The sequence below is a fragment of the Dermochelys coriacea genome, chromosome 8 (genome assembly GCF_009764565.3).
Source record: "Dermochelys coriacea isolate rDerCor1 chromosome 8, rDerCor1.pri.v4, whole genome shotgun sequence".
Lineage (NCBI taxonomy): Eukaryota > Metazoa > Chordata > Testudines > Dermochelyidae > Dermochelys > Dermochelys coriacea.
This window is the reverse complement of record NC_050075.1, coordinates 20,663,194-20,678,604: the sequence shown is the minus strand read 5'-3', so window position 1 is coordinate 20,678,604 and position 15,411 is coordinate 20,663,194. Positions and strand designations below refer to the sequence as shown.

Sequence of the window (15,411 nt, the reverse complement as noted above, 5' to 3'; positions counted from 1 at the left end):
TAGTACTGTATCAGTATTAAAAGATTGAATGGGTTAGGAACACTGGAGAGTTAGATATCTGCATAAGCCAAACTTGAGTGTGTAGAATGGTTAGAATAGGATTCTCTTGGCTTGGACTTTGTAATTACAAATGCATCTTCTATCCCAATACTTCCTCTTTTTTTTCCTTTCTCTTCATGACGTTAAAAACCAAAAAAAAGTAGTGGTATAAATGTAGCTGCTTTTTGAACCTTTCTTAGAACACTATATTCTACTAACTGCATTTCTGTTCATTTGAACCACCCTTTTCCCCTACCCTTTTTAGAATACTTCATCTGTCTAAAAGATGTCTTGTAGCTCAGTAATTGTGGCTAAAAATGAACTCTAAGGCTGATGGCACATGGTGGATATCGGGAACTGACTGAATGGCAAAAATTAAAATAATTTTTTCTACAAAACGTGGCAACCTGCTCTGCTTATGCTTGGGGTCATGTTTGTAATGCTGTCCTCAATATTCTGTAGTCAATTTCCAACTGGAGCTCAGAAAAACTTACTAAAAGTCTTGTGTCTCTGTCCGAAAATAATTTTACCTTGTTAAAAGCATGATCTGTTAAGAGTTGCAATGTTTAATGTTGGTTAATAGTTGTGCAGTTTTCTTTTTAAAGAGGCACAATTAAAATATTGATTTTGTTTACTCTGTCACCTTGGAGCCCTAGCACTTCTATTCAGATACAAACTCATCAATGTATGCAACATCCTTTGTAATTTAAAATAAAAAATTGTGGAGAAAAAATAGTTCTCAAATTTTTGTGCTTCCCATTTGGTGTGTTCTCTCTCCTGCAGTGCATCAGCTGAGGTGTTGCTTCTATAGTTCTCAGGTAAAATTACTGGGGTTTCCCCTGTAGAATGTTGTACTGACATTGCAGGAAGCTTGAAGCCCTCTTCTGCTCTTTCTCCCCTTCGCGCCCCCCCTCCCCATAGAACAGGAACAGCACAATCATCAACAGGGTAAGCTTCTCCTATTGCCCCACTATCATGCTTCAGTAGTATTCCTCTTAGAGAGACGATTACTAGATATGAGGATAATTTAATCTCTGTCCCCATTCAGTCCTCGGCATAATAACAGCAACTTGCTGAAAAGGCCCTTGAGTGATGCGGACAGTTCTCCAATAGAACCTAGACTGAGACCACCAAGTTATTTTACAAAAGCCACAAAACAGCTATGATATGGTCTCTGTGGACTTTGGTCTCTGCTGCCCTTTCAAGGTATGTTTTAGCAAATTGCACACTCTAGGCTGGGAGGAACCCCTTTGTGCATGCTAGGATGAGGTGGTGAAAAAGCAGGATCCTGCATCAACACACTCTACTCTTTTTGTATTCTCAGGTGAAGAGTGTGTACCAACCATTCCATACCCCTAGTCATTTTTGTTACTTGTCAGAACCTTTTCCAATTCCAATATATCTTTTTTGAGACGGGAGGACCACATCTGCATGCAGTATTCAAGATGTGGGCTTACCATGGATTTACATAGAGGCAAGCTGATATTTTCTGTCTTATTGTCTATCCAGTGGTGAGCTAGAGCCAGTTCGCTAAAACCGGTTGTTAAATTTAGAAGCCCCTCAAAAAGGGCTTCTAAATTTAACAACCAGCCAAAAGTGGCACCTTAGGTGCCGACTCTGTGGGTGCTCCACAGCTGGAGCACCCACGGGGAAAATTTGATGGGTGCAGAGCACCCCGCCGAGCCCCAGCTCCCCTCACCTCTGCTCCGCCTCCTCCCCTGAATGCCCTGCTCTGCTTCTCCACCTCCCCTTCCCGCAAATCAGCTGTTCACGCAGGAAGCTGGGGCAGGCTGAGAAGCAGGCAGGGGCTTGGCGCTCAGGCCCAGGGAGGCGGAGGGCTGCCCGTGCTTCAGCAGGTAACCCGGGGGAGGGCGGGCGCAGGAGAACCGCTCCCCGCCCCAGCTCACCTCTGCCTTCCTGGGCCTGAGGGCAAAGCCACTGCCTGCTTCTCAGCGCTCCTAGGCTTCCTGCATGAACAGCTGATTTGCAGGAAGCCGGGGGAGGGGGCAGAGAAGCAGAGCAGGGCGGGTGCGTTCGGGGAGGAGGTGGAGGTGAGGTGAGCTGGGGCCGGGCGCGGAGAGCTGCTGGTGGGTGCTCTGCACCCACCAAATTTTCCCCATGGGTGCTCCAGCCCCGGAGCACCCTCAGAGTCGGTGCCTAAGGCGCCACTTTTGATGTGATCAGTGTGGGGAGCGGCCGCTCCCCCTGCTCTCCCCCTAGCTACGCTCCTCTGCCCCAAGGTGCCAGAGGGACCTGCCGGATGCTTCCTGGGAGCTGCCCCAGGTAAGCACCGCGGGGACTCCCCACCTTGCCCCCTGGCAGGTCCCTCTGGCTCTTAGGGGTGGGGTGGACACCCACTACGGTGGCCCACGAGACCCTCCTGCCCAGTTCTGGGGGCAGTCAGGGGACAGGGGGTGGATGGGGCAGGGGTCCTGGGGGGGGCATCAAGGAATGCGGGGAGTTGGATGGGGCGGGAGTGGGCAACGCCCCCCTTGTGGGGTAAGGAGGGAACCGGTTAAGATTTTTGGCAGCTCCTCACTGTGTCTAGCCTTTTCTTAATGATTCACCACATTCTGTTAGCCCTTCTGAAGGACTAATGGAGAAAAACCCCTGCCGCAATGCTGGAGATTTATCGTGAGTCTTGCCATCAGTTGGTTTTCAGCTGCTGGAAGGGGCAGCTTGCATGAGAATGCTAGCTTTAATTTAAAACACAAGTCTGGTTCAAGTGCTCATGGCTGTTGAGGGGGGGGGGAAGCTTGAACTTAAAGTCCCAGAAAAAGAACAAAGCGGCACCGAGTCCTGGGGCCCCGTGTAGCCGAACAGACGGATTGGAGCATAAGCTTTTGGGGGCGAATACCCGCTTGGTCGGATGCATGTCATGGACATTTTCAGAGACAGGGGTATAAATATGCAAGCAAGAACCGACCTTTTTTTTTTTTTTTTTTTTTTTTAAAGTGCCTGTTTTTGGAGCCAAGCCCCTGACTTTTTTTTTTTTTTTTGGGCGGGGGGGCGGCGGCATCTGACTCATGACTGGCCTGGAAGTGGCAATATCAAGATTTTTGAAACTTCAGTGTCCGGACACAAAGTGGCACCGGGGCGGTGAGTTTATTTGGGGCTGGCGTGCAACCATTACTAGTCAGCACCGAACTTACGCAGCGGGGCCTTGGCCCTGCTCCTGCCGCCCACAGCCCTGGGGCAGCGGCCACGGCAGCTGCGGCCACGGGACCAGGGAAGGAGGCTCTGTGTGCGCGTCCCGGGCCGACAGGGCGCGGCCACTAGAGGGCGGGCGGGGAGCGGGGTTGCGTTTTGATTTTGATCCCTCTACCTCCCCGTAGTTCGCAAGATGGCGGCGGCCGGGGACGTGCCCGTGCGGGTCTGTAACCAGGAGATTGTTAAATTCGACTTGGAGATTAAAGCGGCGGTGCAGGTACCGTCATCCGCACCCCCCGGGCCCATTTCCTGCGCCCCCTCAGCCCCCGCCCACCCGGCTCCCTACTCTCCCGCCACCGCGGGGCAGCTGGGTCTGGGGAGGGGGGGCTGCTGGGCCCAGCGCCCGGCCCTCCCCCCACACCCGGGGGGGGGGGTCACCGCTGGGGAGTTGGCTCCGCGCCCGGCCCTCCCGCCATATTCCTCCCAGTAGGTGGGGGTCACCGCTGGCAGCTGGGCGCAGCCCTCTGCCCTCCTGCCACATCCAGGGCGGGTGTGTCGCCTCTGGGGAGTTGGCCCAGTGCCCTGAGCTCTTCCCAGTCCAGAGACCTCTCCCAAGGACTTGATCCTTCCCCGCCCACCACCCAGGGTCTTTGCAAACAGATACGTGAGCGCATGTCTCTGTGAACCTCTCTGCCGCGGTCATGTCCCTGGGAGGCTTTGGAGAGCTGGCATTTAGGAGCCTGCAGGTCTTATGTGGAAGGGAAGTAGAAATGTTAGTTTAATGCTCTGGTGCCTGGTCCTCAGATGTGCCCAGGCTAACTGATTTTCACAAACTGTGCCACTTCTGCCCCACTAAACGGTTAAGAGAGCATTTCAAAACCACTGCCTGTGTGTTTGTGCAGTGCCTAGTGCACTGGGCTCTGTGTCCCTGGTGAAAAACAAAACAAAACATAATACTGATAATGTTTACATCAGCCCCAAAGAGGAATCCCCTTCTTCATCTTTAATCACATTGCAGACATTCACATTCCCCACAAATTGAAAAGTCCTACGTTTCTGCCTGTATGCCATTCGGCAGACACCCTTCTCAAAAACTAATTGAATAAATTAATAAGCAAATTAAATTACACTACCCATCAATGGCTTCTAACCTAGCATGGCGGTTGTGTCTGTTATTTCTTTTAGGACATCGGTGATTGTCAAGGGCCCTTAAGTGTGCTTACAGAATTAAATGCCAGAGTAAAGGAAAAGTTTCAACATTTACGTCTCAGAATACAGGTGAGGCATAACATAACCACAAAAATGAGATGTTGGCAGGTAACAGTGTTAATGGTGCTTTGTAATAGGGTTTGACAGGGGTTTCTAGAGAAACAGTAGTTTTATTTGCCTGTGAGTTAGGTAGAATGAAGGTTGAAATGTACCAGGGTGACATTGCAGTACTAGTATCTTGGAGTCATTTATAAACCATAATACTGAGAATTTCTAATTGTTTATGTATTGAGCATGATAAGTAAAAATCATTAATTCTGGGGTCTCATCCCACAAATATGTGTCTTGCAAGTATACCTTTCCCGGCAATTGATGGAGTCTAAGATGACAAGTTCTGCAGAAATTAAATTTACTTTTAAAAGAAAAATTAAATTCCTAAACACTAGTTACAGTGGTTACCGTCCAAATGGGCTGATACTCATAGCTTTCTCTAAAATCAGCAGAGGAAAACTGGCATGATTCTTGTCACTTCCATTGTTGCCAATAGTCGGCTGAAAAGCAGCAATGAAGTTAACCTGCCAGTCTACTTATTGCTCTGTATTCCCTGGCTGATGTGAGAGAGAGTTGATTCTTGTCTTGTTATTGGGGACCTTCAAGAGCCAACTGGTTAGGATGCACATGACTAGTCATTCTATACTAATCTAGATCCAAACCAAGGGTATCAGCAGTATCAAGTTAGTTGCTAATTTACTGAATCAGTTATCCTCTCTGGTGGAGAAAAAAGTAATGATTGTAGATGGTGACAGCTTATGCTCAGATTTTAGTATGTCTGCTTTTATATCTAAGGAGCTTGAGCAGATGGCTAAGGAACGAGATAAAGAATCAGAGAAACAAGCTTTACTCCAAGAAGTAGAGAACCATAAAAAACAAATGCTCAGGTAGGTAAAGATGGTGACAGTATGTACGGACTCTTAATTTAGTCATACACGCTTAGGATCTCAAAGCACTTTACAAAAGTTGGTGAGCTTCATTACCCTCATTTTACAGATGGGGTCACCTAGGTCAGTGGTTTTCAAACTGTGGGTCGTGACTCAGTACTGGGTCGTGGAATGTAAGGCATTGGGTCGTGGCAGCTCTGGTCAGCACTGCAGACTGAGCCGTTAAAGGTCCCGTCAGCGGTGCTGCCCGGCTAAGGCAGGCTAGTCCCTACCTCTTCTGACACCACGCTGCGCCCCGGAAGCGGCCAGCAGCAGGTTCGGCTCCGAGGCGGGAGGCCACGGGGCTCCGCGCGCTGCCCCCACCCCGAGCACCAACTCCACACTCCCATTGGCCAGGAACTGCTTGCGCACCTCTGCTTAGGAGCCAGACCTGCTGCTGGCCACTTTCCGGGCGCAGCACAGTCCGCGGTGCCAGGACAGGCAGGAAGTCTGCCTTTGCACCCTGGCTGCGCCGCTGACCAGGAGCCACCAGAGGTAAGCCCGCACTCCAACTCTGAGCCCACCCCTTATCCACAGCCCCACCCCAGAACCGGCACCCCAGCCCAGAGCCCTGCCCCCTTCCACACCTCAAATCCCTGCCCCAGCCCAGAGCCTCTTCCAAACCTCAAACCCCTCATCCCCAGCTCCGTTGGATCATGAGCCTCAACAATTTTCTTCAACTGGGTTGCCAGAAAAAAAGTTTGAAAACCATTGACCTAGGTGAAGTGACTTGCACAAGGTCACCGAGTAAATCAATGATAGAGTCAAGAATAGAACTCAGATCTCCTGAAGCACAGTCTCTTGTTCTAATCTCCCAGTTATGTTTTATATATACATTACTTTTCTGTCAAATAGAATTGTTTGAATAGTTATTCTTGATGACACTCAGAACAGGGATGGAATGTAATTAGATTTTCAACAGCTTGCACGATATTCTTCCTTGCCTTGCTCTCTAAACATACAGAAGAGGAGAAATGTATGAGGGAATGGGATATTTCTACTCTTAGCATGATGTAGAAGTAGGTTTCAGAGTGGTAGCCGTGTTAGTCTGTATCAGCAAAAACAACGAGGAGTCCTTGTGGCACCTTAGAGACTAACAAATTTATTTGGGCATCAGCTTTCGTGGGCTAGAACCTACTTCATGCATCTGATGAATTGGGTTCTAGCCCACGAAAGCTTATGCCCAAATAAATTTGTTAGTCTCTAAGGTGCCACAAAGGACTGCTCGTTGTTTTTATGTAGAAGTAGTTCACATAATATATCTTACATGTTGATTGTTACTGATAAGCAGGTGGGATGTTGTTGGGGTGTGGTATTTATTTGTGCCCAACTGCCTTCTATCTGGCTGGCACCTGAAAATCTTTCTAGCTTTGCAGACTGTTGCCATCATTCTAAAACATTGTACACTTGTGATTTCAGCAATCAGACAGCTTGGAGAAAGGCAAATCTAGCTTGCAAAATTGCTATAGACAACTCTGAGAAAGATGAACTGCTGCAAAGAGGAGATCCATTAAGACAAAGGTACTAAATCTTTCCTTTGTAATTAGAGAGTTTAAACAATAGATGCTGTATCCAGTTATTCTAAAAAGAAATAGTAATACATTGTGTGCGTATGTACTGTAAACTACATGGTTCCATTTAGAAAGTGGGTCTTTTATTGACACCTATTACCTTCTGTGTAAATAAAGGTGTGGTTGATTTGTAATATTCAGTTAAACTGTACATTCTCCCACCTTTGGCTTGTTAGGAAGGGGGAAACTGTTAGACTGCTCCAAAGTTTGTGTGGTTTACATCAAGTGTATCATAGACATAAAGTACAAGTTACAAATCTGCCTGCTATCATTATTTCACACCAAGAATTGGATTGTTTTATATAATTTGTGAATTAAACACTTGTCTTATTTAATCAGCGAGGAACATCAAACTGGGTATAAAAGGTAACAAAGCAGTGGCTTTAATCACTGTTTCCATATTCGCAAAAAGAAAAGGAGTACCGGTGGCACCTTAGAGACTAACAAATTTATTAGAGCATAAGCTTTCGTGAGCTACAGCTCACTTCATCGGATGCATTTGGTGGAAAAAACAGAAAAATGCATCCGATGAAGTGAGCTGTAGCTCACGAAAGCTTATGCTCTAATAAATTTGTTAGTCTCTAAGGTGCCACCGGTACTCCTTTTCTTTTTGCGAATACAGACTAACACGGCTGCTACTCTGAAACCTGTTTCCATATTGTGTCATGAAATAGTATATTTGTGGATCAGCATCTGATGACACTTGGACCCCTTCTCTCAGCCACTGCCTAGTAACTGTTTCAGGGGCTGCTGCTCTAATTCAGTGACTTTGGGCTTTAGTGAGGATTTTGGGTGCACACTCAAATCAACTACATCGTTTGAATGAGCACATTAAAATAATAGGTTTATATGCTTTGTGCATCTGAAGGCGGCTATGGTTGGTGCCAAATTCCAGCTCTAAACACCCTATTGCTATCAGAAGCAACGAGCATCAAACACCCCAGAGATGTGATTTTATTCCTTGCCATTTTATTTTTCCTTTCTTCCTTCAGAAAAACCACAAAGGAAAGCCTGGCAGAGAATGCAAGTAAAATTACAGAGAACCTGATGGGCATTAGCAGAATGATGTCTCAGCAGGTCCGGCAGAGTGAGGAGACCATGCATACGCTAGGTACAGATGCAACCCAAGTCTTTGGTTATGGATTATAAAAATTTGATTGAAATTAATAGGCAGCAGGTTTAAAACAACCAAAAGGAAGTACTTCTTCACACAACACACAGTCAGTCTGTGGAACTCATTACCAGGGGATGTTATGAAGGCCAAAACTGTAATAGAGTTCAAAAAAGAATTAGATATGTTTGTGGAGGATAGGTCTATCAATGGCTGTTAGCCAGGGTGGTCAGGGATGCAATCCCATGCTCTGGGTGTCCCTAGCCTCTGATTGCCAGAAGCTCGGAGTGGACAACGTGATGGATGAGTTGATGATTGCCTGTTCTGTTCATTCCCTCTTAAGCAACTGGCATTGGTCACTGTTGGAAGACAGGATACTGGGCTAGATGGACATTTGGTCTGACCCAATATGACTGTTCTTATGTATAGGATTATTGCACTAGTCTTTTGCCTCTGGTGACCTGAGTTCAAACCTGTTTTAAAGGAGAATGGTGCTCTATTCCTAGCGGTGATTCTTCCAGGATAGAGTGAGGAAAATTGACAGGGTGCAGTGGAAACTTGCATTGCTGCTGCCCATGATGAATTTATTTTTCAGATACATAGATGACTTCTGTTGCAAGACTTTCAGTCACCTGTCACTAGAGCTAACATTTTCACACAAAACAGAGAATAACAACTGGCTGTGGCTTGGAGTTACATTTCAGACCATCCTCCAGACTGGTGGCAAGTTTTGTAAAATTGTCTAAGAAAAAGAAGAAAGAGGAAGAAGCTGATTGGAGACTCTTGGTTCTGTGTAAAATCTTTTCTGTGATACGAGATCACTGACATTCCACAGCAAATTTGATGGCAAAGCAACGATGTCAGGGACAGTTTGTTTGCCATTATTTTATACTGTTTTCCTAGCATACATGGTGTCATATCAAAGAAATACAAAAATATGGTGTGTGGGTGTGTCTGTATAAATAGAGACACATACCCACACACAGAAGGAAGTTTAACATGGATACAAGAAGATTGCTTTTACCCAGCCCTCCAGCTGGGTTGACTAAGGCAGGAGGAGATCAAGTGATTTGTACCCAAGGTCACACGCTGTGTCTGTAATGTATCTAGGACCAGGAACCCAGGATTTGGCCAGCTCTTTCATTTAGATCCTAAAACAATAAATCAAGTGGGCTGTCAAAATTGGTGATTCATGAACCATTTAGAAGTCGGATGTGTGCCAGCTGGGCCTCTTATATTTGCTGTGCTTGGAGAGAGAAAGAAAGAGAGTGGGATTTAAAGGATAGGTTAGATAATGCAACTTTCTCTCCCTCACTATCTATCCCCATCTGGAGATGGCAGCTGTGCACAGTTCCTGCATGCAGAAAAAGTATGTTTCTTTTCCTTTTAAATAAGACAGATTTGGCAGTCACTCTGTCACCCATTTTCTGGCTGAATAGTGTGTACAGTTTGTCATGGGAGGAGCTATCAAAAATTGTCTGCTGTGAGAAAACCAGCTGTGGATTTTGAGTCTGTAGTTAGAATTTTAACATCTAAAAAAATAACAGTCATTTTTCCAGTATTTGAGTGTGGAGCAAGGAAGCCATGCTTTGTCATTAACCATGGGAAACAACAACAATTTTCCCTTTGCCACTTGGATCAAGGACCTTTCTTTAAGGATGGGACATCAGAGTTTGTGATATGATGGATTATGATAATATTTCTTTCATAAGATATTGCATGCTCATATGAGTGAACAGCACATTTAAAGTTTGACCTTTCTGAAGTTTATTCATTTAGCTCTATACAAATTCAGCTGCATTTTCTCAGTTACAGGATGTGGATTGTGCAAGAAAATGGAGACTCAGGCTTCTGCTTTTCATAATTTAGTAATCTGAAGAGAGAATTGTTTTGCAAAAACACAAACTGAAAAGCCCCTGTATGCCATGTCATTATTTTGTTATATTCTCAAACAAACTCTTTGTTCAATGGAGTCCAGCTAATACCCTCACCCAAAGATGAGAATTTTTACAAAGAAATTGTACATTTTTAAAAAAGAAAGCCAAATGTTAAAATGTTTGGAAGTGAACCATTAAGGGATCTGTTGAGGCCCTCACTGCTTCATCACTCCTCCTGACTTTCATCGAATTACTGTCCTAGCTCAGAGAGACACTTCTAGTGGTGAGAGAGCACTTTGGTTTCCATGACCATACTCAGATGCTGGCATACACTGAAGTTACCAGTAATGGTGCCAGTTGTGATGGCAGTTTCTCTCTGGTAAGAATGGAGCTGAATCCACCAAAGTTGTTTCACACAGACCTCAAAAGGCAATGACGTTTGTTCACAAGTGACCTGAACTAGATTTGATGATCCAGTAATCTAAACATAAATTGTCCTGTATTGTGTTACCAGATCTGCAAACCATCCAGCCCTCCTAGTTTCTTTTGCTTTGTGTTTTTTTCCAAGGCATATTAGGACTCCTGTGTGGTGAAAGATTCTGCAGGAACATGATCTGCATTGATGTTACCGCTAGTCAGATTAACCCATGGGGGTGTCATTATCTGTAGTTTCCTTTATGCATGTTTCCTTTGTAAGATGTTTTGAAGCACACTCAGCTGAAACTTTACACTTTCTCATTTCAGCCAATTCTTCACGAACCATCCTGGATGCGAATGAGGAATTTAAGTCCATGTCGGGGACAATACAGTTGGGGCGAAAGCTCATTACAAAGTACAACCGCAGAGAACTGACGGATAAGCTGCTCATTTTTCTCGCCCTGGCCTTATTTTTGGCCACTGTGCTCTACATCCTGAAAAAGAGACTCTTTCCATTTTTGTAAAATTCCAAAGCACATGGACCACCAAATATTATGAAAGACCAGAAAGAGAGATGGGGTAATAATAATAAGGGTCAATGTAACTGGGATCCAGCACTGTTCTAGCTGAAAGAGGGTTAGAGCAGGCAGGTCTTTATATGGTATAAATGGAGTACAATACCTGGTTAAGATGTCAAGCAAGCTTGCTCGCACAGGTAGGGGCCAGAGCAGAAAGAATGAGATGGACAGAAGTAACACCCTTTTCTCTGCTGGGTCGGGGAAACAGAGAAGCACTTGGTGGTCATGGCAGGTGCTAGTCTTAATTTTCAACCCTTCTCCCATCTCAGCATGAAATGACCTGTTACTTAACGATCTGATCAGGAGGTGCCTTATCAGCTGTATGTAAGATGATGAGGAATGTGAGGAGAGAAAAGAGGATGGAAGCAAATAAAAAACCCCAAACTTAGATACATTCCTTTAATAAACTATTTATAGTGTCTGCGTAAATTGAGTCTTATTTAAAAGGAGGATTTACACCTGTATTGAAGGAGACCGAATTGTATATACAAGGTCTGTCTTACTTTAAAACTGAATCTGCCTTTGACTTACAAAGATGGCTGCTACAGGAATGAAATTAAATAAGTAGCTTTAGAATGAAAACTGTCATGCCACCTTTTCACAAGGCGAGTTCCAAAATGTAGAATCTTATAATATGGGAAATACATCTTGTGCCTTCTTGAGGCCAAAGTTACTGTGTTTCTTTGAGAATGTAGTTCAGATATGTTCTGTGGCTTCATTTCAGGTCTGCACTTGGAGGACTTGGAGTTGATATTTGAGTAGAAAGGCCCATTTGCCTTGATTCAGCACAGCTTTGTGATGCTGACATTTCCTCACTGCTGGATAGAGAATTCCTGCCATACTGTTAGTGTAAGAGGCATAGGAATGTATTTCATATGATCAATTCCTAAGGAGTACTGTGGAGTTACAGAAAAGGGATTTCAGTGGAGGATACAAAAAGAACTTAGAAAAACCACAGCAAAAAATTACACATTTCTTAACATGAACCCTAGAGATCACTTGGAGTAGATCTTTGGTCATCATTACATCTCTTGAAATTTAAAAAAGAATGTTGTATTGATCAAAAGACCAAAGCACAAACAAGTCTCTATTATAGCTCTTCTTACTGGTGCAATATTTTATTAAAAGCACATTGTCAAGGAATTTTTTCTGTAGTCTTTTGTCTTAGTTTCCCTTTATAGATTTCCTCTTAATATTTACATCTTCAGAGCGCTGGCAACTTATACATTTGAAAATGTTTCTTCCTTCCTCCTACAGTTTGACCTTTTTTGATTGGCAATCTTGAGTTGCCTTCCCCTCCCCTGTGTTTTGAATGGAATAAAAATGAACGTGCCTGTTTGGTTTAACAGCACCATTATCAATATGCAGTACTCTGTGTAGCACTTTCTTATACCGAAAGAACTGTGAGCTGAACCTTCAACTGATGTCTGTGTAGCTCTAGGAAAAATATTTAACTGCTGCCTTAGCACCAGTAAGAACACCTGAAATGCTGGTTTTGTGCGGGGGTGTCTAAAACTGGTGGCTATTTAAAAAAAAAAAATCAGTTGTTTAGAAGTTAAGTGAAATAAAAACCAAGGCCCTTCTAAATAGAATCCAGATGATACTTGCAGTTACATTTCAGTATCTTAGTGGATGTCAGATTTTTGGCTAAATCCAGCATGACATCCCTTTAAAGGTTAGGTTCCATTTGGGAAAGACGAAGTGGCACTAACTCCTCAAGGTGGTCCTGTCTTGTAAAATTCCCTTATTATATCTTATCAGGTGGGATAATTTTCCCTTTTTGCCAACTGTCGACATGGGTTTGAGGTTGATAAGAAGTAGGATGTAATGAGGGTGGACCAAAGTATATTATTATGATTTAAGCCAATGCCTATACACAGTTGCCATGGTGAGCAGGTACTGCCAACATGGTATAGGAGCTATAATCTTTCATCAGCAGCTCCAAAAATAGAGGCTTCTAGGTGATGAGTTGAAAAAGCAGTTGCCAGTCCTTCATAGGGAGAAAAAGAAGTGATAAATATGCCAGCACGTCTCCTGTTACATCCAGTAGAGGGCAGTAGTGTGTGCACATATAATGAGCCTTTCTTAAGAGGGGAATCATGAACTGTTTTTCACGCAGTCAGATTCTTTCTGTATCTTATCTAGGCATTTATACACCATCCATCTATCTAGTGTATGGTTTTTTATATTATTCCTCCCTAGGGTAGTTGACTTGAAGCTTCCCAACTATAACTGCATCCTAGGGAACTCACATTTTAGAACAAAGTGATGGTAAGAATGTTCCATTCCTGAATAAAGGAGGAAATTCATTTTCATCACAATTAGATGTATTTGTTTTATACAGTAAATAGTTAAAAGTCCCATAAGGCTGCTTTTATATGTTTTATTAGAGGAGTTCTCATGAGCAGATTGACGTTTGGTTCTTTTGGGTAGTAAAGGAAAGCATGAATGAAAGCAAGTATTCTGTATGTAGAAGCATCAAAAATGTATACAACATCACAACTAAATGAAAGTGATCTCTGTCCTTGATGTTGAAAAGCACTGCTTAAATATAGAATATTGTAGTTGATCCTCTGTGCTGCAGAGTGTCTGACTTCTGAATTAGTAATGCATTACCATCTTACACACATTTAAAGAAGTCAAAAGAATTCTCCCTTCCAGCCTGCTAAGTTTCTGGACCAGCTGTAGCAGTTTTGCTTTATTGATTTGACTTCCCTTGGGGGAAATGGTCTTGTGTTCTAAAAGCACAATGCCTGCAGGTGGTCAAACATTACAGCTGATTCAATGTTTCCTCCCTAATGTGAGAGCAGTATAAAAATAGATTGCTCTTAATCTCTGAGATAGTGGAATGCTGAGCAGACAGTAGAGCCATGCTGTAAGTAATGATGGAGTGCAACTGTCCCTGCAGGAAGTTTGTGGTTTATCTGCTTTGCCCTCTCAGTAGAGAAGATAAATGTTTCTTATAAAAGAAATGGCCTCCGCAGGGCACTGTGGGATTCAGTAACTTCTGTTTTATAAGGAGTTCAGACTTTCCTGATGGAGATTGAAAATGTAGCAATTTAGTAAAAATCCATTGTTAAATGCATCTTTTCCCGATTCTCTGTTGGCTTTGTGACTTGATACTACTGAGTTATAGATCCCAGAAGTAGGCAACTAGAATATCATAGGAATAAAAAAATGGCTGATTCTACAGTTATGAGCCCTTTCCATGCCATTAGCTTTCATTTTTTAAAAAAATGTTTCTATTCTTTTTTTACTGTGAAAATAGTTGCCCTCCCTCTGTAAATCAGTATTAAATTTGTAGTCCCCAGAAGCAGGGGGATTTATACTAGTGCAAAACGGTCATACGTTAGCCATGAACTAGACCCTTTGAGAGAGAGTGAGCTAGCACATGATCTACCCTTTGCCCCAAGTCTCCCATTATGCCATTCCCTCACTGCTTGATTTTCAAGATATTTTATTCTACACACAATCAAGAATGGTGCCAGACCACTAATGGACTACAAACTATACAATAAGAATATTATTGATGTAATATTAAGGTGAAATGTAATGCTCTCCAGAAGTGTGGAATGAAGTCATTATATTCCAAATCATCACAATTTAGGTGATAATTAGAGGAGGCCTTTCCCCAGTAACAAACCTATGAAACAGCTCAGCTTTGGCTTCCCCAAAGGTTATGAGTAGAACAATGACACTCAAGATAGTGAAAATTAAATCCTTTTGGGGACATAAAATGTGATTTACTTATGCACTGTACATGGCACCTAGGTACTGTGGTGGACACTTAGCATTACAAAAATAAAGAGATATATGTAATAGAAATGGGTCAGATGCACTCATGTAGTTTAGACTGTCTGCCACAAGATGTGTATCAGTCATTGTAAGCTGGCAACATGACTTACTGTAGTCAAGCTTTTTCTTCAAGAAACAGTGTTTTTGATAAGAAATTGAAGCCAGTTAACCTGAGCAAAAACTAAACAGAAAAGCTCCCTTGAGTTTAACCCACTCCTATGGCCCTGGCTGTGGAGGCCTATCTGTCCAAAAGCATTGTCTTTCCTCAGTGTAACGGTGGCTTTTGTTTGGGCTGAAGAGTCTGGGGCTAAGCCAGCCCTTATTACAAGATGAGACTGAGAGGAATCAGGAGATTCCAACTGAAAAGACAGGGCAGGGGTGTGGCTGAGAGAGGGTTGTTGAGGCTGCCCCAGGTAGAAAGCTCAGGGATGTTCAGGAAATAGAAACCTGAGGAGATGTAGCTAGCAAACACAGGCGTAGTTTGACTTCCATATTTGGGGGGGGGTGGCTCCAGTCCAGCCAACGGGGCAGCGTATGGGGGAGGAGGAGAAATTCTCCAGCCCACGGGGCACTATTTCAGATTTTCAGGGGAGGGCAACTTTAACCATGATTCCAGGAGCTATTGAAGCAACTGCATACTGTATTTTTGTATTTTTATTTTTGCAGATAACTTAGAAATTATCTGGC

General features: G+C 43.8%; 1 protein-coding gene across 3 annotated transcripts; it reads left to right on the top strand.

The window, feature by feature from the left end:
* Positions 1 to 1,810: 1,810 nt before the first annotated feature.
* Positions 1,811 to 12,072, top strand: BNIP1 (BCL2 interacting protein 1). 3 transcript variants are annotated; one of them, XM_038414779.2, is made up of 7 exons: positions 1,811 to 1,895; positions 3,375 to 3,466; positions 4,375 to 4,467; positions 5,245 to 5,336; positions 6,795 to 6,896; positions 7,939 to 8,057; positions 10,679 to 12,072. In XM_038414779.2, exons 2-7 carry the CDS (start codon positions 3,383 to 3,385, stop codon positions 10,873 to 10,875), a joined length of 687 nt encoding a protein of 228 aa, XP_038270707.1. In that variant the 5' UTR covers positions 1,811 to 1,895; positions 3,375 to 3,382; the 3' UTR covers positions 10,876 to 12,072. The 3 variants fall into 3 exon arrangements, with proteins under 3 accessions (XP_038270707.1, XP_038270706.1, XP_043376022.1); XM_038414778.2 differs by lacking the exon at positions 1,811 to 1,895 and adding an exon at positions 3,000 to 3,138; XM_043520087.1 differs by lacking the exons at positions 1,811 to 1,895; positions 3,375 to 3,466 and adding an exon at positions 3,772 to 3,961.
* Positions 12,073 to 15,411: the final 3,339 nt, after the last annotated feature.